At 39.2% G+C, this 26,045-nt stretch overlaps 1 protein-coding gene across 4 annotated transcripts in view; it reads left to right on the top strand.

The window, feature by feature from the left end:
- Positions 1–1,205: 1,205 nt before the first annotated feature.
- Positions 1,206–26,045, top strand: part of BTBD3 (BTB domain containing 3) — a 34,284-nt gene continuing 9,444 nt past the window's right edge. The window contains exon 1 of one of the 4 annotated variants that reach the window (XM_025469301.3): positions 1,206–1,404. Coding sequence is in view for 1 of the 4 variants with exons in the window: in XM_035705396.2 (XP_035561289.1) it covers positions 2,906–3,017 (112 nt within the window). In the remaining 3 variants the exon portion in view is untranslated. Of the gene's footprint in view, positions 1,405–2,346; positions 2,507–2,848; positions 3,018–11,357; positions 25,765–26,045 lie in introns of those variants that run through there. The other 3 variants (XM_035705397.2, XM_035705396.2, XM_035705398.2) reach the window with 3 other exon arrangements.

The following is a 26,045-nucleotide window of genomic DNA, read 5'->3' as shown; positions in this document are numbered from 1 at the left end:
TCTTATTTACTTATTCATGATAGACATAGAGAGAGGCAGAGGGAAAAGCAGGCTCCATACCGGGAGCCCGACATGGGACTCGATCCAGGGACTCCAGGATCGCGCCCTGAGCTGAAGGCAAGCGCTAAACCGCTGAGCCACCCAGGGACCCCCGTAGCTTTGTATTTTAGAGGTCTAGTTTATGCACTGATAAATGCTTACCATAGATGATCATCTAATCCTATGAAGTTGGAATCTGTTACTATAAACAGCTCCGCACACTCAAAAGCGCAGTGACAAAAGCTAAAGAATTCTCCTATCCTCCACAATCCTTGAAAACTTTTCCATGCTTTCCATTCCTGATGCCAACACTGGAGTTTAAGACTCTACCACTTCCTGCCGGAAAACAAATATTGCACGTCTCTAGTCTTTGTATTTCTAAATTCTGCATTTAATCAGAGCCTACCAACACCGCCCAGCCCAACCCCCACCCTGTCTGTAACGCTTTTTAATTATGAACTGAAAAAGGGTAAAATGTTGAGGTTAAGCATTAAAAATAATTTCCAGATGAGCTTCATTCAACTACCCTTCCAGCCATCGTTTTTGCCCTTCACTATGAACAATATACACTCAAGTTGAACTTGTCCCAGTAGAGTTCGCGTGTGCATACTTTTTGGTTTTTGCAGCTTATTCCTTCCCGTTGACCTTCCTCTCCAGGTGAACTTCTGACGCCAGTTCTTACTCTTCCAGGGTCCTCAATGAGGTTTTTGGCATCAACCCAACCCCGCAGCAACTCTCCTTCCCCAAACTGCGTAAGCCGGCGGGGCACTCCCCTTATCTGTTCCAGGAGAAGGATGCCCTCAGCGCAGGAGAGGAATCTCAAGCCAATGGTTTCCCCTCACTGGAGAACGCCCTGGATCCTGCACAAAGGCTCTGCTAAAGTAGGTGCTCAATAAATGTCGAACACAGTAATTGAAGGAACGAGAGGAAGAGCCTGCAGTCTGTGGAACAAGAGTGGGGTCGCCGCTCAGGGACGGGGAACCCTAGCCCTGCCTCCCGCCTTCCTCGCGCTCCCGGGTCTAGGGTCAGGGACCAGCCCGCAGCCGGACTCCAGGACGGGACGCGCACTGCGCATGCCCGTGTCCTAGGCGGCCTTCGGGCGCGCGGCCTGCTGGCCCCGCCCCCTCCGGCCCCGCCCCCTCCGGCCCCGGGCGCGCGGCCTGCTGGGCGCGGCCCCGCGGAGCGTGCCCTGCGTGCGGGTGCCCGCCGAGCCCGCCGGGCGCTGCATCCCCGAGTGCCCGGGCCGGGGCCTGCGGAGTGGGCGCCGGACCCGGGCGGCGGGCGCGGGCGCGGGCGCGGGCGCGGGCGGCGAGCGGCGGGCGGCGCAGGCTGCGGCGGCGCCGGAGGTGACGAAGGGCGCGGACGGTGAGCGAGGGCGCCGCGGGTGAGCTGGCGGGCGCCTCCGCGCGTGCGCAGCAGCGACCCGCCGGCCAGGGGCGCGCTCCGGGCCGCGGGCCGAGGGTGCCGAGCGCGGCGGGGCCGGGACGCGGCTCGGGGCCGCCCGGGGGCTCTGCCTGGGGCGGGCTTCCCGACGGGGTCCGGGCGCCGGGGCGGGAGGGCAGGGCCGCTGCGGCCGAGGGGCGCCGGGGCGGGGCGAAGGAGAGCGGCGGGCAGCCGGCCGGGTGCGGGGCGGCGGAGGCGGCGAGGTCCGGGAGGGGGCGCGGCCGGGGGCCTGGGCGCCGCGGGCCTGGGCCGGGGAGGCGCGTGCGGGCGGCAGCAAACTTGCCCGAGTAACTTTACTGGGGCGCTGCCAGCGGGCGCGGGGCGCGGGGCGCGGGGCGCGGGCTGGGGCGCGGGCTGGGGCGCGGGCTGGGGCTCGGGCTCCGGGGACCCACGGCCGCCCTCCCAGTCCCGTCGAGTGAGGACGGGCTTGCCGGGGTTGTCTTTGCTTCTGGTGCTGCAGCTCGTCCTTCCGAGTTCCGAGCACCATTCACGGTCCCTTCGCGCTTAAAATAGGTGTGTAAGTTTGGTGCTAGGGCGGGAAGGATGTTTGCTGTCTCGGGAAGAAAAAGGTCATGCAGCCTGGTCTTTTTATCTCCAAGAGAGCATTGTGAGAACACGCCGGGGATTCCTATTTGTCAAGAAACCTATTGTCCTGCGTGTGCTTGGAGAGAGCCAGCTAATTCTATTATTAGCCGTAAAAAGACAAAGGAAGATAATGGTGCTTTATTTCTTTTTTTTCTTTTCTTTTCTTTTCTTTTCTTTTCTTTTCTTTTCTTTTCTTTTCTTTTCTTTTCTTTTCTTTTCTTTCTTTCTTCTTTCTTTCTTTCTTTTTTTTTTTAGAAAATACTCTAGCACCTCAGCAAATCACGGACCACAGTAGTTCCCAAAATCGGCTGCGGAAGAGAACCAAACCGGAGAGTCTTAAAACTCTAAGCTTAAATAGCGCCCCAGGCCAGTTAGACACGCTGGAAAGATCCCTGGGTGTTTCCAGTTTGCAGCAGAGTTTGGGGACCGGTGACTTAACGTAAGAAAGTCAAGATTTCAGTTTTACCAAGTAGCATTCAGTTTCCGATGGAGATAAAAGTCCAGCTTCGTTTTCCGTAGACGGGAGCTGACAAAGGGTAGTCTGTTTCCCACCCGCGAAGGAGGGAAGCGGCTAATGGTTCGAATTTGAACTTAACTATAATGTGACTCTAGCGTCCAGGTTATTGTTCTCACTCATGGTTTTGGGTTTCCTTTGGGGTTACTCAGCCCTCCTCTAACCCCTGTCCCCGCGGAGCAGTTTTCGTGGTTTTAGCCTCAAACCCCCCCCCCCCTTATCTTTTCCCTCTCCCCATCCCCTTCTTTTAACCATCCCCCAGCCTCTGGGAGGATTCCCCCTCCCCCAGTCTGTACCGGCTCGGAAGGGTTACTGCGGGTTCCCATGGCAACGGTTACTCCAGGGGAAGTGGGCGGGTCCTCCTACCTTTGGGATTCCGAGTGGGACTCTTCTGAAGAATTTGAATCACCCTTTTCAGTTCTTGGCCTCAGCTCAGGTAAGGGTGATCTCATACTAGTTCCAGTTTTTCTTTCTAAGTAATTACAGAATTATTAATGCTGTTGTATGGGGTGATACTGCCAGCAGCTATGAGGACTAATCATTCTTCCAGTCGTTGCACCGAGAACTTGTTTAACAAAGTTTAAAACTGTGGTGGAAACGATATTTTTTGAAACCGTTTTCCTTTGGGGGGGCACACAAACTTAAGAATTGTATATATTCTTCAAAGTCCTAAGACCTCTTGTATTTCAGAAGTTTTCTAAGTGAAACAGAATCTTACAGCCATGCAATAATCTTGTGGCAGTTTGTGGGCACCCCCCGCCAAAGTCATTATCAGTCTTTAATTTTTTTTTGAATTTTATTTATTTATTTGAGAGAGAGAGAGAGAGAGGCAGAGGGAGAAGCAGGCTCCAGGCTTGGAGCCCGACGTGGGACTCGATCCCGGGTCTCCAGGATCACACCCTGAACCGCTGAGCCACCCAGGGATCCCTTAAAATTGTTTTGTTCCTAGAAGGTGCTTTGCCTTGATTTGATTCTTTACAAAAAGTTAAACGCTTGTAGTGTTCTACTTTAAGGCATAGTTTGTCTACAGATTCACCCACTCTTTCCCTTTCCTGGCACACAAAGATAATTTTTTTAAATGTTCATTGTTATGCTCAGAACAGGAATTCTATAGCCATCTAAATCCAGTTTGCATTGCAAGGAACTGTTAAAACAGTTCTGAACAAAGTACAGAAGTATATTGTTTCCATGTCTTAGGCTTTTTTTCCTTTTCGAAACTTTTCAAACTTTATTGTGTAAATAATAATCAGAATTCAGTCCATCAATTCCAAAATGTTTTTAGTAGACCAGGGATTCTAAGCATGCATTGGGAGTTGAAGAGGTTTTTCTCTTGCAGCTATCACCTATCTTGGGTGCTAATTAAGTATGCATTAGCTGGACTATCAAGCAAATTCTGAAAGGATTTTTTTCCATTTTACTCTGAGAAAATATAGATGGAAATCCCTCTCAGTTGATGGATGTTGTAGTTCGACAGCAGTGCTCTGCTGCTAAGATAGTAACCTCTCACCTAATCTTTTTTCCATCATGTTTCAAAACGAAGCCTTCAAACATACATTTGAAAGGATCTGTTGTTTCTATGGTTTCTAAACATTTTAAAATAAAAGATCCTCCCTTGTTGTAGATATTTAGGGAATGATCAAAGAAATCACAATCACATCATCAGAAATAAACTATTCATGAGATGGTGTGCTTCCGCTTGTCCCTTTTTATTTATCTGAATATTTTTAAACAGAATTAGCAATTTTAGTTTCATTTGTAGTTTTAAATACCGTGCTTTCATTTAATATACCATAGACGTTTTCTACACTTTTAAATCTTTGTAAGATTTTTTTTTTTTAATTTTGCTTTTTATTTTAAGGGGGAGGGGAGAGGCATAGAGGTTGCTAGGGAGGGAGAAGCTGACTGACTCCCTGCTGAGCAGAGAGCCTAATGTGGGTCTTGATCCCAGGACCCAGAGATCCTGACCTGAACTAAAGGCAGATGTTTAACCAGCTGAGCCACCCAGGCGCCACGGAATGTAAGATTTTTTAATGATTGATATACCAAGGTTTAAGTAGTTTTCTGTTGTTTGATATATTTTCATTTTTAGTGGTTGAAAATTTGGCACTAAACGCTGGTTCCAAATTCTACTAGTTCTTTGATTGTGTTTGCTTTATCCGTGGAATCAGGGTAATAATAATAGTAATGGTATCTGCAACAATAGAGTTTTGGAAAGATGTAATGAACCGAATGAAGACAGCCTTCAACAGAGTCGGGCAAAGGAGGTAGGCTCAAGGAAGAGCAGACTCACAGGCAGTGCTGGAATAAATGCCTATGCCTGAAAGTCTTGGTGTCTTAGACTTGCTTAGGCTAGGTTTATAGCAGAATTCCTGGGGCAGAGGTGAACCTTTTATGGTTCCTGAGGCACGTTGCCAAACTGCTTATGCCAAGACACATTGATTCCCTTATGCACCTAATGATTTCCTCACTGTGTCAGCATTCCAGTGTTTAATCCCTCCTAATTTTCTATAAAAATGTGATCTTATTTTAACTTCTAGTCTTTGGTAACTAGTGGAATTCGTGATTTGCTTCTTGTTTTAACTCCTGAAAGGAGTTTGTTTGGGTACTTTGCTCCCTTTATTCTTAATTGATGATTTTTTTAAATGATTTTGAATAGTTCTGTATAAAGAGTATTAATACCTTTATCATATTTGCAGTTTCACCCCCCCCCCCCCACACACACACATATAGCTTGTTACTTTTACTTAATGGTGTTTTCCAAACAGCAAAATAGGTTTACTTTTATGTAGTCAAGCTTTGTTTTTTCCTTTATGATTTTTCTTTGTAAACATTTATGTTTAAAAGTTTTATGTTACATTTACCTCATTATGTTACATTTACCTTAATGTAACAAATTTTGAAAATATATTAGATTTTTACAATTAAGTATGTACTAATGTTTGGATGTGAATTGTCTTAGACCATCTCTTCTTCACCAGCAAGTCAATTCTGCCAACACCATTTGTTAAAGTGTCCATCTTTTCCTCATTGGTTTTGATCTTTTCTTTATTACATGTTAAGATCTTGACTAGTTTTGGGTTTGCTTCTGCTTTAGGTCTAATCTATGTGTTGATCTCTAAACTTAACGCCAACTCTTTTAAATTGTAGATTTAGATTAGGTAGAAATATCTGGTAGAGCAAGTCACAATTTTCTTTGGAAAATCAGAATTATGTTCATCTGTCCTTTCAGATAAACATTATCTTACTATCTTTTTTTTTATCTTACTATTTTTAAACTAATACATGTACATAGTTTAAGAGTACTAAAAGGCTTACTATAAAATAAATGGCCCCTTGCCCCTTTCTCCCCTACCACCCCCAATCTCCTGAGTCTCCCTCTCCCCCAGCCTTTTTTCACTGTTTACTGTTTCTTCCCAGTCGTTTATTGGAGCCTTTTGTAGGGTCTTTCCTCTTGGGCTGGTCAGAGAGTATGGACTTCAGCATCCTGAGCTGTTGAAAGGATCTAGCTGCCAGGGTTCCCCGAGGCATCTGGCAGGAGTCTCAGCATCCTCTTTCTATAGAGCCACTTTGGGGAAGGTTCCTGTGCTCTCACAGCCTGAAGACTTAATTGTTTTATCTACTCTCTTATCAATTAGTCTCCAGTCTTGCTGAGCTCTGGGCCTGATGGCCAGTTGGAAGGGCATCCAGGGGTAGGACTTCCTAAACAGCCTTTACTAACCTTATTTTAACCTGCTACCCTTTCACCTCCTTTTACTCCCTCAGTTTGTGAGTAACCTGGAGCATTTCATTCACTCTTTTAGGTGGGCTACGTAGCTGCTTTCCACTTTCCTGCTTTTGTTACAGTTTTCCACTACAGTTATGTGCATTCTTGTTCTTTGGCAAGGACTGTCATTTACATGGAGTAAGTGTCTTTTAAGGGACAATACAGGTTATCCAGATTTCTAACTCTCCTGGAAGAGGTTTTGTTTGTTTTTCATTTTGTTTTTTGTTTAAGCCCTAATATTTCTTGTTAGGGTTCTTCTTTGGTATTTTGTTGTTGCTGTTGCTGTTGTGATGGGTTCTTCAAACTGGTTACTGCTAGTATAAGATAGTTGTTGATTTTTGTGTATTTATTTAATAGCTGGCTTTTACTCCAAGAGCAGTTTGTTCTCTTGGGTTTCCCGGTTATATTAAATCAGTTCCCAATAACACTTGTTTCTACTTTTTTTCTAATATACCTTTTATTTTGGTTTAATGGCATGCTGCACTAATGTTAACGTTCTAGAACATTACAAAATGTTTCTAGAACGTTATCAAATAGTAATGGTCATAATGTGCAAACTTGTGTTCTTTATTCTAATAGGAAAAACAGTAGTGTGATATGGGTTTTTGGTTTATCATAATTCCTAATCAGGACAAAATCTATATTTTTAATTTCCAATTTACCTTGAGGCTGTTTTGTTAAGGGATGGGAATTAAATATTTAACAAATTACTGTTAGCATTTATAGTTTATCACTTTCTTAACCGTATTTCTTAACAGATCAGCTGATTCAAATCCCAAATGTTAAATTGGAATAAATCCTTTCTTTTGGATAATTCTTTAGGAAAACATTCAGTTCACATGCACATTGAAATACAACATCATATTCAATCCATAATTATCTTCTGGGGTGAGGTGGGATACAGTCACTAGGACTTTTTTTTAGAAAAAGAAGATACTCCAAGTTGCTAAATCTGCAGTCATTTCCCATCTTTACGTATTGGCAACATTGATATAATTGGTCGTCATTCCCTCTTTTTTGACATAAGTCACTTGGTTGTGAGAACACCATATGCTGCTTTTCCTCCTGTACTTCTGCATCACTGATTTCACTTTTTCAGTCATTTTTTAAAATTTGCACTGTTTTTTTCTCACCAACCTATTAATTTGGAATGCTTCAGGGCTCAGTTCCTGTAGGACTCTTGTCTCAAACAGTTATAAGGCTTTAATAAAATACCATGTAGCTCTGTAAGACTCCCAGATGTATATTTCCAGCTGGAGTAGTGAGTGCCCTGAAACTTCTGAAGAACATATCAACTACTTTTTTGACTTCTTAAAGCTTGAATACGTAAAAGATAACTCAATTTTAACAGGATTAAAAGTGATTTATTTTTATAGTTTTCTATAAACCTGCTCTTCCTGCATCCTGCCCCATTTTGGTGGGTGGAAGTTCCATTTCTCTCAGGGTATTCAAGCTAAAACCCTTGGAATTATTCCTTACTCTTTTCTCTCCACATCAAAGCTGTCAGCAAATCCTGTTCCTGTAGCTTCAAAATGTACCCAGAATCCTGTTGTCCATAGAAATTCAGGAGCTTAACCCTTTCCCCACCTCTGTTACTACTCACATCCTGTCCCTAGTTTCCAGCACCTCTTGACTGCATTATTACAGTCGCCCCTCTGGTCTCCTTCCCTAGCTTCCTTTTAATATATTGTCAGCATAACAACCAGATAGATCTTTTTAAAACAGAAGTCAGAAAAAAAATAAATAAATAATAAAATAAAATAAAACAAGTCAGGTTACATTAAAACCATCCTATGGCTTTCTGTCTTAGAAATAAAAGTCCAGTTTCTCATAATGATTCATGAAGCCCAATACAATCTGGCTACCAGTAACTCTGCCCTGTTTCCACTTCCATTCCTCTCCTGCTCTCCATTGCAGTCATCTTTACCTTCTTGTTGATCCTGAAATAAATTAGGCACATTCCCACTTTCAAGTCTTTGTGTTGGGTTTTCCCTCTGCCTGTAGAATCTTCTCCGCAGATGTAGTCATGGCCAATTTCCTCACCTCCTTCCAGTCTTCACTAAAATATCACCTGGTCAGTGAGGTCTGCCCTATTTTTAACTGCAAGGTATGTCTTGTATCCCTTTTGCAGTGCTCTGCATTTTCTTTTTATGTGATAGATATCTTCTAAAATGCTGACTGATTGATTGATGGTTACTTGTCTTTTTCCCCACCCCTGCTAGGCTGTAAGTTCTGTGTGGGCAAATATATTTTATGTCTCTTCATTAACGTGTCCCACGTATATTTGTGCCTGGTACATAGAAAGTGTCCAGTAAATGTTTTTTGAATGAATGAATGCAGTCAGCCTTCTCTCTCTCTTTTTTTTTTCAATGAATTTCTTATAAAGTAGCATAGTCTTTGACATCAGTGGGTCCAACATTAATGATAGAGCATTCTACCACAAGGGAGAAGTTCCAGAACATGTATGATTTAGAGTGGATATAATAACTCACAGACTGGTTATGAGGATTAAGGCGGAGGCTGTGAAGTGCTCAGTTGTGCCAATGTGTAGGGACAAGTCGCTTAACTGTCAGGAAAACGTAGCCAACTGCCTTAATTCACATTTGAATGGTGTGAATTACATTCTAGATCTGCTTTTTGGATTTCAGCTTTAAACCAAGGGGGAATAGTAGCCTCACTTTGGTAACTTTTCAAAATACATGTCTGAGCTCCCTGGTAAATATCAGTGATACACTGTTACTATATTTGTTTTTTTTTTTTTTTTTTTTTTTTAACCAGTCCCTTAAAATGGAATATAACCATTTGTTTTCTTCTTGTGCTTTCTTGCTTTTCAAGGCATCTCTCCATCTCTTATATCCCCTTTAAACTTTTTTCCTCTGAGGTTGAAATAGTTCCTTTACAAAGTGATTTTGAAATCACTGAGAGCCACAGAGAAGCACATTGATTAAACATGGTACTAAATCCACAAAATCAAAGCATTCTCAGTCCTTTACCTTCAGCTTCCCAGACTGCAGTCAGTTGCAGTCACCCTTACAGTAATTCTTACAGCAGTCCTTAGAGCAGTCATTTTAGAGTTTTGCTTACGTTGTTTCTAGAGTCTCCTTTTATGTCATTAAAATTGGAGAGTATTTCAAAAGTATCAGACATCCTTCTCTTTTGATAGAGATCTGTATGGTTTGTCTCATTGTAGTTGCCATGCAAATAAGTGATTTCATGTGCAAGAAAAAAGATTTTTTAGAGATCATATAAGCAACTAAAGAATAGACAATAAACCAAAGTGTATGTATTCCTAGAAATGCATAAATCCAATAGCTGTTACCTAAACACAGAATTTGTGAAACTTTTCTTCAGTTTGTTTTCTTTTCCTCTAGGCACATCTAGTTCCTTATTTTTTACCTACTGAATTTTTCTATAGTAGTATATGAACAAGAGCAATCCCTATATTCAGTTAGAGGATGTAAATGGTTTAACCATGATTACCATAGACGTGAGAAATAAAATTTCTGAAGGACCACTGTTTTGAATGCACCTGCCTGATAAGTTTGCTCTGCCTTTGAAATTCAGATTAGCATTACATCTGGGTTTTGTTATTGTGAAGATTCATTCTTTTCAAATGTCGTTGGTAATCATTTATTTTATTTAACCCCAAACAGTTGTTTTATTGGCCAAGTCTGAATGGAAAGCCTTGACCTGACTTGCTGTTGCTGAATCGCAAAGTAACCCTTAGTTTAAGCTATTAATTGATAGCCCACCTGGAAAATATCCCTTATTTTTATGGTTCTACATTTGGTTTGGGACATACATAGTAATTGTTTTATTTGTAAAGTTTTTGTTTTTGTTTTTGTTTTTTTTTTTAAATTCCCATCTTTTTATATCCATCCAGTTTTTTTGGAAGTGGTGATATTGCCTACCCAGCACCAGCAAACATACCTACTCTGGTGAAGAACTAATTTTGGTCTTCAGTCATTATACTTTAGGTCTCTGGATAGACAAGGGATTACCAAGGCTCCCACCTATTTTCACATCTCTGTTCATGGAAAATGTAGTAAAAAGACTAGTTGTAATAATTAAACTACACTTAGATGTATTATTGGAGGGCTTTTTGGGGAATGATCTACATTCCTAGAAAGTCTGGAAAATGGTATAATTTTTAATTAGCATTATAGCAGGCTTCTCTTCCCCAAATAATCTTATTGTCATCATTAAAAATGGTGAGAAGCTACCCAGAAGCACCTCCTGCTCAAGATGTAAGTTCAGGCTGTTATTAGCTGTTGCTTCCTCTTGTGTAGCCCTCCCCCCAACCCGCGCCTCTCCTCCCCTCCACGTAGGACACCCTTTCTGGCAGAGGTGCATCCCTGAGCACTCCCTCCTTTGCCATGGTTTCTTCTTTCTCCGTTCCTTGGGGCCTTAGGAGCCAGGGTGGGTAAGTGCTGGAAGCTGGCACGCTTCTGTTGGAGAGACTGGGCAGTCACTGGTCCCTGCTCTCTGCCTGCTCGCCCCCCCCCCCCAACACCTCTCCCCTAGGGGGTCTCAGCATATCTGTCAAGAAATGTAGAATTTTGTTAAGTTGAATTAGTGGATTTTCTAGCTAACTTAATACTACTATTCAACAGTATTTTTGTGGGACCTATGGGATCAGCCCATGCTTACTTGCAATTCTGAGTTATTTTATCTACTTTCTCTTGTCAGTGCCACAAAAGACTCCTCAAAATGCAGAATTTGATCCTGAATTCTTGGTAGCATACAGCTGCTGGCAGGTACTCAGAATCATCACCAGGCAGTGATATACTCTGTACGAGGTTGGGTGCCGGTTCGGGATGTCAGTATATAATGGTGTCTGGCTTGAGTTATAGGAAAACCAGATGCTCAAGTTTGGGACAACTTGTATTTTGATATTACTGTCTTTGTATAATAACATAATTATTGGGTATAAAGTAATTATGAGGATTACAATTCTACCAACATACACAACCTCTGAAATCCTTTTATGAGTGAAGCTAAGAAAGTGTTTTTTTTTTTTAAGATTTTATTTTTAAGTAATCTCTACACCCAAAGTGAGGCTCAAACTCACAACCCTAACATCAAGTTCCATGTTCCACCAACTCAGCCAGACAGACACACCAGTAAAGGCTATTTTTAAATGAAAAATTACTGCTGGTAGATGAAATATTTCCCTTGGACTTCAGCAAAGTCCTAACTTGAACTTTATTTCCAACAAAGTATCTTTTACTACTTAGTATGTTACAAAGATTATTGGCATTATATAAAACCAAACACTGTACTATAGATAAATAATACAAAGGTAGATATTAAATTAGTGTGAGAGAAGCAAGTTTTAACCAGACACATTTAACCAAACAAATGTGTCTGTCTTTAAATGAAAGAAAATGAACAGCAACTTCTCTTCACGTTGACAGCAATGCTTACCTTGGGGGGACAGCAGAGGCTGCTACTTCTAATTCTCCTAAGGAAACCTGGAAAAGCATACCATCAGGAAGATGTCCTATCAATGTCTTTCTTACTGTTAAAACTTATGTGAAGTTTCTAAGGACATTTTTTTTTACTAAAAATCCATTTAAACTTTTATTTTAAAGTCTTCCAAGAAGGTATGAACTGATAAATCTTGCATCTCATGTCCTGTGAATTTTGTGAGGTTGGAGCAAAGATAAGGTGCCAAACAGGGTCATAGAACAAACAATATTAGTTCTTTGCTGTTAATTTTTGTGGCAGAAATTGTCATGTTTTTCTTGTATTCTTTATTTTGTCTACCTAATGTGCAAAAAAATTTTGGGGGGTGAATAGTTGAGAATTTTACTCTCAGAGTTGTTGATTTCTAGAAGAGTAAAACCAAAAGACTGATAGGTATAAACACCTTAAAAGAACTTTTATTAAAACACTCTTAAGGGCTGGCCACCAATCATGCTTACAGTAAAATCCAAATTCCTTATGCAAGTCGAGTGTCAGTGGTTCCCATAGTTTTTGTTCTCAGGATTCTTATACTCTTATTTTGAGAAACCCTGAGAACTTTTGTTTATAGAGGTTATATCTATTGTTATTTATTAAGGAGTAGAAATGAAAGCAAAGAAAAACTTTATTTACTTACATGTTTAAAAATAAATAAATGTTTTGGGTCGAATCATATGATGAAAATCTCTTCTCCCAGGTAGGTAGGAAGGATATTTTAATAGCCTTTTCAGATTATTGAGAATATTCTTTAATACCTTGTCAAACTTTGGTAGTTTTTTAAAGTTTAATTGCCATGTGAAAACATCAGTGAACTTGTACTCTTGTCATACTGAAATCCATTGGTCTGTCTTGCACTTAAAATGGACCATTTTTTTTCCTGTGCACGATTTTGTAATGTGAGTGCATTGTTATTAGAAGACATTGGTTCAGTGAGTTATGAAAATCTTTCAAATGTTATGTTTAATTACACAATATTAAAATATTACATTCATTTAATGTCACCAATCTCATCAAGAACAGTCTTTAAATGTTGGGAAGCTATCAAACATAGTGATGTAATCAAAATTTCCAAAATTTTAATTTTTGCTTGCCTTTATTTGAAGTGACACTTCATTCGTTTTTGAGAAGATGTCTGCTAGATATTTAAGTGAAAAAGCATATTTGGCAAATTTTCTCAAGTACGGTTGATATTCCATGAAAAAAAAAAAGAGTTGTTCACCTCTAAAACAATTACATGAGTATTTTTTTCTCAAGGCAACCGTTGTATCTGCATTTCACTAGAACTGCTTTGTGCATTTCATCACACAAAATATTAAGAGATGTGTGCTCAAGCGTCAAGGTTTAATTAAATCAACAGTTTTTACTGCTGCATCTCCCAGAGATTCCCCCATGAAACAGTACCTTGATTATGGCCAAGGAAGGCACAGGAGCTAATTTGCATTATTGAAGCTGTTTTACCACAGTTCCTAAATTCTCCTATTCCCCAGGTGTGGGCAGGGAGGAATGGGGAAAGATAGGTGATTTGACGGGTCCTTCAGTGCTTGTTCCCTTTGGCTGTTCAGGAACCATGGGAGTGATCGTCACCTCTGGTGGCTTAGGAACCAGCAGCATCAATAGTGAAGAGTCACACAGCCAGGCAATGGTACCAGTTCTTTTGGAGCTTCCAAAGAAAACCTTCCCTTTTCTATTTGGAGCAGATGGCTCCTCTCATGAGGGCTCTTGGTTATGTATCACCACTACCAGATGTTAACTAAGAGGTTTCAGAGGGCTTCAGTCACTTCTACCTACTTCACATACTTTCTTAATCAGTGCATTTCAAAACTGCTTAAAATAATACCGTAAAATCATTCATTCTTTAAACAACAGGCACAAAATAATATATTTACCTTATCCCACCTGCTCAAAAAATACATTTTTGATAGCCATTTTAAGTTATTTGGAAATCCAAGTTATTTTTTATGTTTTGCCCACAATTCAAACCATTGCATTTTAACGGTTTGTTAATAAATCATCCCTACTAATGATTTTTAAAATCATTACTGGTGATAAAAATTTTCCTTTATTAACATGCAAGAGACTTGGCAGCTGTGGAGAAGATACTCAGCTATTTATTCCTCTATTGATATTACTATCTTCATTTATTCTTCCTTTAGTCTTAGAATATATTGATAGAAGTTGAGAATTCTTTATTTTTGGGAAAAAATCAAACACTTTTGTTTCTTAATAAATCATGACATGGAAATGCACATGTGTAAAAAGTGCACTTTTCTACTTATGCTCATTTTCTGCGGTAATTTTAATGGGACGTTGCTCATCCCTGGCACTGTGGTTTGTTTGCCATGTAGGCGTGAGTTTCCAGACTATTCACATAGGAGCCCTGTACACACAAGCCTGTTTTATTACTTTGTTTGAGGATTGGGTGTGTCTAATGTAGTGGAAATTTATCCATTCAGTGTTAAGTACAAATGAAACACATTTCAAAGTAAAAGTCTCTTTAATTACCTATTTTTTTAGATTATTCATATGACTGCTTTCTTCCTTTCATGTGAATTGCTGAGAATTTATTATCCTTTCCAGTTCATTAAATTATTAAAATTCTCTACTGGTGCTATAAATAAATATGCCAGACCACGAATTGAGACTAGTTGATAAAGGCAGCTTTGTCCTAGTAACTGGGTCTTGCTTGTGGTTAACCCACACTTTAAATATGTGAATATCTGTACTACAGTGAGTTTTAGACTTCTGGTGAAGCAAAGCCTTGCTTTGAAACACATGTGGGGACTTGCTTTAAGTAGAGCTTTAGCATTGTCATTTGGCCTAGCTGCAAGATGAATGCAGTATTACTAAACTCCATTTGTGCTTGGACATGTTCAGGAGAGCCTCGGGACACAGATATCTAGATTCTTTACCACTGTACCTCACATAAACCTGCACTCAAAAGATAGCTAGAAACATCATAGACCTCAGTTTCGGACCATTTTAAACCCAGGAAGAGTTGCACTCTACCAATGCACTCTAGGGTTCTAAATGGGCTTGGACATGCTGGACTCAATCCTTCCTGTTACACAATGATTGAAAGCCAGATGTGAGTGTTGGTGCTTGTGGTGCTATTAACTCTTACTGGGAGATGTAGCCCTTAGAGAATTCAGTCTAATCAGACTACATAAGGCAGGATGGAATGTGAGAAAAGGCTGCTTGGAGAGCCTCTAAGCACCAGGAAATCTTCCTTATTGAGTTGTCTTTGGACTGCATTGTGAAGCATGGATAGTCATCTGGTAGGTAGATTTGTAGGGAAGAAAGAGCAGTGAAGATTGCAAGAGGCAACAGGCTCATTTGCAGTGTGGGAACAGTCTGGTTTGCTAGGTGAGTCCATGAAGAAGATAAGATAGAGCTTACAGACATGTTGTGGTGATTCAGAATGTGTTGTAAAACATGTGACTTTCTCTCTCTGAAAAAGGCGAGACAGAGTTTCTTTTCTTCCTGTGTAGATGCTTGGTCTGCAGTCCTGATGTACTAGTGGAGCAGGGGAGACCCATTCTTGTTTCACATGGTACCTCTTCAGGAAGAACAGCACAGAATAGTTGGTTAAAACTTGGCTATACACCACCTAATAAATACTCCTTTTTGTTTCCTTTTTGATGCTATATTTTAAATTTTATGAGAGCATATTACCTTAAATACTGACATCAACTAAGTCTCCTATCCTAAACTCTAACTGGGTCATGGCATCCCTATAGCTGGCTAGTAAAATGCTTATGCAGAGATCTAACACCTATTAATTTTGATCACCATTTTCAGAGACTGTCTGCTTTTCTTTTGTCTAGTTCCAGTCATGATCATTACCGAAGATCTTGTATGGGTCCACATTAACTCTGAACTGTGGTGACATGGTTGTTGTGTTAAAAAAACAAAGTAACAGTTGAATTGCCACTTGTTGAGGATATATTTGAATATCTGCTCATTATAGTTCAGGTACACATGTAAATACTGCCTGCCTGTTGTTTTGTGATGTAGAAATTAGGGAAACCCGAATTTAAAAACATTTTTTATGAATACTTTTGACTCTAAATGAAACTCACTTGAGCGTTATTTTATGAGCAATTAAATTATTTTATTCTATACCTCTGGGCAGTTCAAGTACTGACCTACTTATATGGTAGCTCTTAATTAAAAAAGAAATGCTTGCTGAATATATATTAGAATTGAGTTTTTGTTTAAAATATCTTATTTTCTTAGTTCTGGCACATGCAGTGAAACTAAGTACAGAACCTTCTCAACTTTTATTCCGATTACAACAGCATGAGGGATGGAAACAAGGGAGTACTTTATCAGTGCCAAATAATTATTTTCTGCAGCAAATGAAAGCAGTCTCTGAATGTTACTTGGTGTTGATATAGTTAAGATTTTGCCAACCTTTATAGGACAATGTGCCTTTATATTGTGTCCTTCACAACAGTCATGGGGAATTGTATACTTTAAAGCTAATTAAAAGTAGCATAGAACCCATTTCTTAAATTTGCTTTTAAAACAGATTTTACTTTGAGTTTTTGCCAGAAGTTGCTTTCTATAATAATCCTCTGTTACAGGCTTCTAATTCTACTTGAATTTCTTGTTAGAAAACATTTTTGTGACTTAGTTTAGAAAAGTTAGGTGCCTTTTTCATTTTCGTTTGATGGTCTCTACCCCAGAAGAGATAGGTTGGAAATTGGGTATGAAGATGCCTTGTATAACTTCACATGTATTTGTATTTTCCCAAAGCACAGTTTTTCTCAGTGGAGATTTCTTACTTTTAGATCTTGCACTATTTGCTTAAAATAACTATCTTTTATTGTAGTCATATACATAGTAAAAGTGAAGGAAGGCATTTCATTACTGGAGACCCTTGTGGATGACAATCAATTCCTAAAATCGGTAACTGATTTTTTTCTATGTGATTTTGTTAAAATAAGAAATAAAAGCTTCCTCTTACCTTCCCCCAGCCTTGCCTTTACAAAACCTTATCTTGTTCACTTTACAGTGATAAAAATGTTAATCCTGTAGATATTTTTTACTAAGAGTTGTGGATGTTGGGGAAATTGGTCTGTGACATTTACCCCACTAATAACCAGTATCAATACACAATATCTGGTGGTTTGAGCATGTCCCATTCCATGTGCTTATTGGAAAAGAGTGGCTTTCCCAAATAGAGGAAAGCATTAACTCTTAATGAAAAAGGGCTTTGGCTTTTATTTTAATCTGATTGTGGAAATGTTTTTTGTTATTCCTAATATCAGGGGGAAAAATAGCACCTGCCTAAAGTTAAAAAAAAAACTATGAAAAAATGTTTTTCTTTGATTAGCATACAATTTTCTTCCTGTCAACTGAAGCCAACAGCCAACCTAAAGAAGGCTACAGCAAAGTTGTTCCATTCTAGCATTTCCAGTAGGATTAATGTCCCCTGTTGGATCAGTACAGTCTCCCTTCTGGCCTTCTCAGAAGAGACTTCCTGAAGCCTGATTTTACTTCTGTTTGGATAAATTGTTTTTAAGTACCCAGATCAAAGTCAGATGTTAATGGGATCATTGTATTACAATACTAATGTTTCTTTCTGGATGCAGGGCTCCATTGTCCATCCCAGGACCCTGGGATTATGACCTGAGCCAAAGGTTGCTGCTTAACCGACTGAGCCACCCAGGTGCCCTGAAAATAATAACTCCTAAGCAGTCATTTAGCTCTAGGTTTAATTTATATATAGTGTTGTTGTAAGTTATTCTTTGATTGACTGATAAAGTATCTTCAGCAGATATTACCCAGAGAATTAATAGGCTTCTGTTAATCAAGTTTATAGAAATGTATAGTTGTACACCATGAGAAAATGTTAGAAATGCATTGTATTAATGCTGGAACTCTTACTAATAGAAATTCTCATTTTGGAATTTCCATGTAGACGTTCTACCATATCATTGATTATCATAGTAGCAGTCTCAATTGAGAATTATGATTATATACTGTTTCAAAAATGACTATTTGATGAAAGCTTAATTATTCTAATGTAGTTGAGCCAGAATTCTGAGCTGCCATCTTGCCCGGTTAGGAGAATATTAACAAACCTAAAGAAGAGCACCTTTTCTTTCTGTTGAATATTCACCTTATTCACCGACTACAAATTGCCATCAGTTGTAAGATATGCTATTATTCTATATACCAAGAAGAAAGGGAAGAAAAAGGCCTAGTAGTTGTACTTATGAGATTCCCATCAATTATAAGATAAACCCAATTTCAGAAATATTAAATATTAGCTGAGTTGATTACTCAAGTAATGTTGAGTAAAGATAATATTAAAATGTAAAGGAGATTATATTAAATAAATCAGTAATTCTGCCAAACATAAAATTTCTTTAATCCTAGAAATCTAGAATTGTAAAAAATTAAAATAAGATTATGTAGTCAGCACTTTATACATGAGGAAATTTACTAGAACATCTAGAGTATATAAAAATTAGCAATTGATTATCGTTTACCAAAGTATATTAAACTCTATAAAAGAATTCATAGTAATCCTTTTAAATAGCTATCTTTAGAGTATCTCATGATAAATTTTATATACTGTTCCCTCTCAAGATCACTTCATTTAAATATGATAGAGAGGGCAACCCTGGTGGCCCAGTGGTTTAGCACTGCCTCCAGCCCAGGGTGTGATCCTGGAGACCCAGGATTGAGTCCTATGTCAGGTTCCCTGCATGGAGCCTGTTTCTCCCTCTGCTTGTCTCTACCTCTCTCTTTCTCTCTCCCCTCCCCCCCCTCTCTGTCTCTCATGAATAAATAAATAAAATCTTTATGAGTTAAATAAATAAGAAAGAAAAGGAAGGAAGGAAGAAAATAACTTGGGATTTAGATGAAGTTGTTTGGTATCCCAAGTGTGCATATAGACACAGTTATAAGCATGAAATATCATATTAAATACCATATGGAATTTTTAAAAGAATTATTGTTTCTGCCTTCAAAGAATAGACACATTCTACCTTTCTGCATATTTTCCAAGTTGGTGTAATTTAAGATTAACAGGAGCTCTGTGGTGAAAAGGAAATGACTTAGTGAATCTGTCCATGAGCTTCATTCTTCTAGCCAGCACTGGGGGTATGCCATCAGTCTTAGTTATCACCCTTGGTGCTACAGTTAAAACTAGTTCATTGTTGAGAGGGGCCAAGTTGAGTTGCTAGTATAGACATCATTATGTGTTCCATAGATGGACTACTTGTAGTTTTGGGCTCTCTCATAAAGTGAGTACAGCAGAGACCTGCCAACAGGTGGTCTCACAGGTTTGAAGTCCAGTGGACAACTAGCCTAGAGTATGGGTTCCAGGTGCAGGAGATTTGTGCATCGGGTGGGGACTTGATCACAGTGTACAACACAGATGTTAATAGTTGAACCTCACCAAAATCCCAGTAAGATCGTCAGCAATTTAGGACCTTCTTGGCCAGTGAGAGAGGCTTGAGCAAGATTGCAGATGGGATGAAATGTCAGTAGTTGTGAGGCCGGGAAGATTATAAAGGCAGGGAGCCAGATTAATCTTTGGGTTTTGGTTGTCCCAGAAGATTGTATCACAAATGTTTCCTGCTTTGGGCACAATTGTTACTAATAGTGAAAGCTTGCCTTTTGCAAAATGTTTTCAACATTTATCAAAATGCTTTCCCAAACAGGTAATCTTGCCTTCATTCTTTAAACCTGAGGGTTGAATGGGTATTTGGCAGATGAAAAAAAACGAGTCTAATGGATACTAAATACTAAATACTAATACTAAATAACCTTAAGGTTACTTCTTGTTGGCTCTTGCTTTTTTCACTATATCATGCTGCCAATGCTTGATTCCATATTTATTTTTATATTTAGAAAGCATATAGTCCGTTTTCCAGCAGCTGTTGCTATCTTTAGGGACTGCCAACATTTTGTTGCCTTTTTTTTTTTTTTAACCTCCTAAATTGCAAGCATAACTTTAGCTCAGTATTGAAAAGTAAGCAAAAACAAAACACTATTCCATCACGGCTTATCAGGTTAAGTTAAAATTACTCTCCTCTGTGATGGTCTGTCAGTAATTTTTGGAAGTGATACTGATTTCCACAGTCTACCCTACCTTGTTTAAACCCCAGTTAACCTCACTCTGTAGCTGTTTAGATATTTTGTGGTAAACCAAATACAAGTCCAGACAAGGAGTTCAGAGTTAGAGCAGTTAAACAAGAGTTGCCCCCGTTATTAGTTGTCGACATAGGATTTGTTGGTATAAACCATAACTGCCTGGTTTCCCCAACTTTCATTTTACTGGAGAGCCTCTTATGTTTTTGAGCAGATTACTCATGGCCCTTAGGCATTTTTTATGTTTCTTCCTGTTATAGTTCCTTTCCATTTCTTCCCAGAAAGTATCCTAGAACTCTTCCTACAGGGTGCAGAATATATATGTTCATGTTTTTCATATCTGTAAATTTTGCATATTTTCATTTTAAGTAGATGAGAAATATGAAGGTAAAAATGAGGGGTAATTAACTGTGGATGGAAATTAGAATGAGTGGAACAGACAAAATTAGGCGACCAGTCTGGAAATCTGCATTCTAGTCCAGACATTGTGCCACTGCTTAACCATTCACAAATCCCTTCTGGATACCTAGTCATCTTACCTATAGAGAGAGTTACATTAAATGATTTCTAGAGCCCCTTTCAAGTTCCAAACCTCATTCACGTCCCCAAACTGGATATATAAGATTCTACCAAATAAAGAGGGATGTCAAGCAGACCTTCCAGTGGTGAAGATGATCTAAGTGAGCCTAAATTCTGTTGATAATCTTGTTATTGGGAATTGAATGAAAGGAAATAAAGATGATTGAACTTTCTGACAATTGTAAAAATCATCCAAAACCCACAATGACTGGCTAATCTCTTAAAGTTGGTTCCTAATCTTGCTCACTATCATATGCCAGCCACCTAACACAGTGCATGATCAGCATGTTGTATTTTAAGTACAGGTTTTGCCTCTATCTGAAAGTACAGCATACCTGTGAAACCCTTTGTAAGCCAAAAAGGCATAAAGAAGCAAATACCATTAATTCGTTTGGAAAAAGTTTTGAGTGTCCCTGGAACCAAAAAATGACTTCTCTCTGGCTTTTCTGATAGAGTAGAACACATCTTGCTAATAGATGCACAGAATAAATCAAGATAAAGCACAGATGTTCACAGAGTTCAAAGCTCTGATGGCTTGATGCTGAGTGTAGTTCCCAGGGAAGAATTTTGGTGGGGCCACTTTTCTCAGGATGTGTGCTGCCTCTGTAATGGCTCACTGCAAAACATGCTGAATGCTATTTTTGCTTTTTACCTTTTTTCATAAAAGCAAAAATTCTTTGGATTTCCTTTAGCTAGTCATAATAGATACTAATGTAGGTCTTCCGTAAAAGCAAAGTTCAAAATGTGGACTTTCAAAAAGTGAGAGATACATGTATATACTTTATAAAAGATTGATGGACTTCTTGACCAATTTACTTCATTAGGGCAGATTAACCATGTCTTATAACAGCTTTAAAATTCAGGAGGCAAAAAAAAAAAAAAAATTCAGGAGGCATAAGAATATAAGAATTATAAGAATAAATGATACTGGGACACCTGGGTGGCTCAGCGATTGAGCATCTGCCTTTGACTCAGGGTGTGGTCCTGGAGTCCCAGGATGGATTCCCACATAGGGCTCCCCTCGTAGAGCCTGCTTCTCCCTCTGCCTCTGTCTCTTTGTCTCTCTCATGAATAAATAAATAAAATCTTAAAGAATAAATGATACAATGCTAGTTGAAATTTTGGAGGCAAGATATGAAAGTACATTTGGAGCTGGTATCCTTTATTTATCCACCCTTCAGCTTAATGGGTGATGTTTTTGGGTTGCAGATTCAATAGATGGAGTTTTAACTCCAAATTTAATTTCTCAGGGGGAAAAGAAGCCATAATTTGTGTTTAAAGAAGTGGACTATAGATATGAAAGCAGAGAGGAAAGTGACATATAAATATTTTGTATAATCAAATCAATTAAAAATTTTTATAACATTTTATTGTGTTCGGTCTGGGTCATGGATTGCTCTGAATGATGGATGATAACTATGGCTCCTTTTTCAAGGAAAATAAATGCACACTCCAAGTTGTTCATTCCATTTGTTGATGCAGCTATTGCTTTCTTCCCCTTAGCCCAAGTTCTTGATAGAAGAGAGCCCTGGAATGTTAAATTCTGAAAGCTATTAGAAATCATCTAGACCGGTATCACTTAAACTGTGGTTATGAAAGCAATAAAATGAATTAAGACCAACATTAAAAAGAAAAGAGAAAAATCAGATCGAAAATATCTATACTATCCTAATAAGCTAAGCGTTTTTGTTCTGTGAACTATCTTTCCATTTGTGCGTGAATATGTGCTAATACTGAGTCCAAATATATAATGCATTTCTGACTGAGGATTGAAGGTAAAGATTGAGAAACAGTCATCTAGAGAACCTCTTCATATTATTGCTGAGAACTTGAGGCCCTTAAAAGCTAAATGATTTATCAGACTCCCCTCCCCTCCAACACACACACACACACACACACACACACACACACACACGCTTCAATTTTTTGTGGCCGAATGGGGACTGAACCACATTATGTGATTGCTGGTTTTGCTGTACCAGAATATATATTTTTTGAAAGAAAATTGAGAAGTAGATTATTTGAAAATACTAAATGGTTAATTTATTTCAACTTGGAATTCCTTAATCCTTTATTTTTTCCCACAAACGTGATCTCTGTTGTCCTATAAAATAATCTGAGCATGAGCTTCTTTTCCAGAGAGTCGAAAAATATTTTGAGGCCTCTTAGTTGGCTGTCCACACACGTGAATCCTAGAATTTTGACATTTAGGGCCTAATCAGAAGGCCCTAATTTTATAATAAGATATGAAGATTAAGTTTTATGATCAAACCAAGTTAAATCATTTTAAATTTTTTCACCATTCACTTGATAATTGAATGCGAAACATGGCTCCAGATGTTGATACTGGATCATTGGGAGACCCTGTAATCTTCCTTATTTTATTCTCATATGAGGTTTTCTCAAACTTGAATGTCCTACAGATTAACTAGAGGGTCCTGTTAAAATGCATTTCTGATCCAGAATCTGGATGAGATTCTGGATTTCCGACAGGCTCCCAGGAGGTTCTGCTGCTGCTGTTGAGGCTGCTCCATGAACCACACTTTGAGGAGCAAGGACTTGGTGTTACTTTTTAAACTGTGGTAGGAAAACGAAGCTCTTAAGAAGCTTTCTATGTCATGATTTTACTAACATTTTCATGCTTTTCAATTTGATTATAAAAGTTAAAATGCCATTTAATTTTTGTATTTAAGAACATTTTTCTGTATTAACATTTCTTTAAAACAGCCATACTCCTCAGTCCCACATTTCTTGAGTGACAATGACCCTCTTTGCAGTATTATTCTAGGGGATTCAGATTGAGCAGTGCTTCATGTAATTAGTATATTCAAGCTTTTCCACAAAACTTAATTTTCCAAATACCTAAAACCTTTAATGTCAGAAAGAACATTTTCTAAAATATTATATAATTTTCTTAAGCTATTGCGCACACTTTTTATTTTAGTGGTGTAAGAGCAGTGTTCAAGCCTTTCTTGGTAAAAGGTGTTGAACTGCATATGAAATGAATAAAAACCACAAAGCCTTCTAAGGAGCTTATATCTACTTTTATCTTGTATCTGCTTTTTATGCTTGTTATATTTTGTCTTTCCAGTTGACAATTATTAGTATGTCTGTCTCAAAGCAGCTTATTTCCCTTTCCATTCTAATTGGTCACTATCGGGGATCCCTGGGTGGCGCAGCGGTTGGGCGCCTGCCTTTGGCCCAGGGTGCGATCCTGGAGACCCGGGATCGAATCCCACGTCGGGCTCCCTGCATGGAGCCTGCTTCTCCCTCTGCCTGTGTCTCTGCCTCTCTCTCTCTCTCTCTCTCTCTTTCTCTCTCTGTGACTATCATAAAAAAAAAAAATAAATTTAATTGGTCACTATCTCACCTGAAAGCCAGGTCTAATCCTGGTTAGAAGGACCTGCCTATGGTGGGGGCTTTCCAAGGAGTTGGTGTCAGGAAGCTCAGTAGCAGTTAAACAGAAGAAAAATCTTTTGGTTTTAACCATATCCTGGGTAGTTAGGTCAAATGGGAACAGATTTGTTTCTTCATACCTTTCACCACATGCTTTTAAAAACTAGTCTCTAGATCTCTCTCTGTGATGTGTGACTTGAAAGGGTGTGTGTGTGTAGGGGGGTGGGTAGCCCTGTGATTGGGAACACAGTAATTATAATAAGAGCACTCAGGGTCCATCTAAAATGGGGATGAATAGCCTTGTGGTAAAGACCATTGGTTCTCTTCTATACACAGTCTATCTTGTACTGGCTTTGCAGTTTTAAGAGTAATAATGATGACAATAAAGAGGATATTCCTTGGTTCAGTCTCATGATTTAGGGCCTCAGGGATTAAAAGTTTGGTTTCGGTTTGTTCTCTTGAGTAGATTATTAGTTACAGTGACCATCATAGTGCATTCGTTCAGCCCTTACTCTGTCAGGGACTCATTATTCAGATGAATACTGTGCAACAAGCAGGGCCGTGGCCGAGAAGATTGAGCCAGGAGTGGGGGTTAGCAAATGGCTGCTGCACCTGGAACAGATGAGAGTAATCCAGATAGATGGGGTGGGATTAAATTTCCTCATTAGTCCCTCTTTAGAAATAAATATATGTGGAACCTGTAGCAGGGTTTGTTTTTTCTTGCTCAACAAAGCCAGAGATTGTTGTGGGATTCACATCCATGAAAACCACATATGTAGTAGTTTATATTCTTCTGATTCAAAGCAGAGAGAACCTGTTTGCATTTTAATTAGGCAGCATCAGAACATTTATCATTTTGAATAGCCTTTTTACTGGGTTTGTGTTAGAAGTTGTGGATTATATTCTTTCAATTTATTACAAGTTAAATAAAGCCATAACGTTGAGGCTGGATTTTGAGATCCTGCGCAGGGCCCATCTGATGTATTTTTAGTGAATTATAACCTTTAAATACTGATTAAAGGTTACAGATTTGTTTCATTTGAATCTTATTTTCATATCTAAAATTTGTCTGTTTCAACGTGCAGCTAAACCTAGTGGTATAATCTTAGTCAAATTTAAAAGTATTTTCTGATCTGGGACTCCTGTCAAAGATCAACATAGGAACTAGAAAATGTTAGGAGGTAAAATGAACACATGACCTCATCTCTCTTATTTTATACTAGACTGTAACTTGCTTTCAAAGAGACTGGAAAAAGAAAAACAACATTCCTTTCCATTAAGCTGTCATAAATGTGTTGTTGAGTATGGTTTTGCTATTAATAATCCCTTTTAGCTGGAAGAATGGAGGATTTTGTTTGAAGTATCTGAAACTAAATGCTGCTGGGATAAAGATTTTACTAGAAATACAGAGTAGTTACCAGTCCCTACCCTTTGTTAATTGATCCTGCCTGTTTAACTGGGGAAATAAAAATGTACATCTACTGCAGAGAAATCTGTGGGCACAAACTATTCCTCTCCTGTTTGCAGATGTATTTCATAGGTTGTTTTTCTTACCTAAATATACAATAATACAGGAGACAACAGAATGCAACTACTGTTCCTTTAATATCAGAGCTATGCACGTTACAATAGGTGTCACTGTTTTGCTTGGTCCAATCATGATTGGTGACTTCAGCTATTGGCTCCCAGCACTGGCTGTCTGACTCCATCTGCAGGGCTGTAATACCTACTCTCCTCCGATCCATTCACCATACAACTTCAGCCGGCTGAACAGACTCGCACGGCTCCAGCACATCTTGCTAACCTAATTCAGAAAACAAGTGCTACGTCTCTCTCTGCCTGTCATCTGTGCTCAGCGTAGCATTTTCAGGTGATCTAGGAAACTGGGTTATTTTTATGAGCACATAAGAGCAATAGGAATCATGATGGAGATGTATTTAGCAGACCCAGTACTGGATAAAACTTAAAGCCAGTTTCTATTGAACATAGTGAAAAGGTCACCTTGTCCGGCTGAGAGAAGAAGCAAAATAGCAGCTTGTTGGTTTCTGTTAACATCTTGGCTCATGCTAGCCTCTTTTCTTTGATGTTTGCACCAATTTGGGATATCTAGCTATAAAGAAAGACATACTGTACTCATGGTAGATGACAAGG

The sequence above is a fragment of the Canis lupus genome, chromosome 24 (genome assembly GCF_003254725.2).
Source record: "Canis lupus dingo isolate Sandy chromosome 24, ASM325472v2, whole genome shotgun sequence".
Taxonomy (NCBI): Eukaryota; Metazoa; Chordata; class Mammalia; order Carnivora; family Canidae; genus Canis; species Canis lupus.
This window is presented reverse-complemented; position numbering and strand designations above follow the sequence as displayed.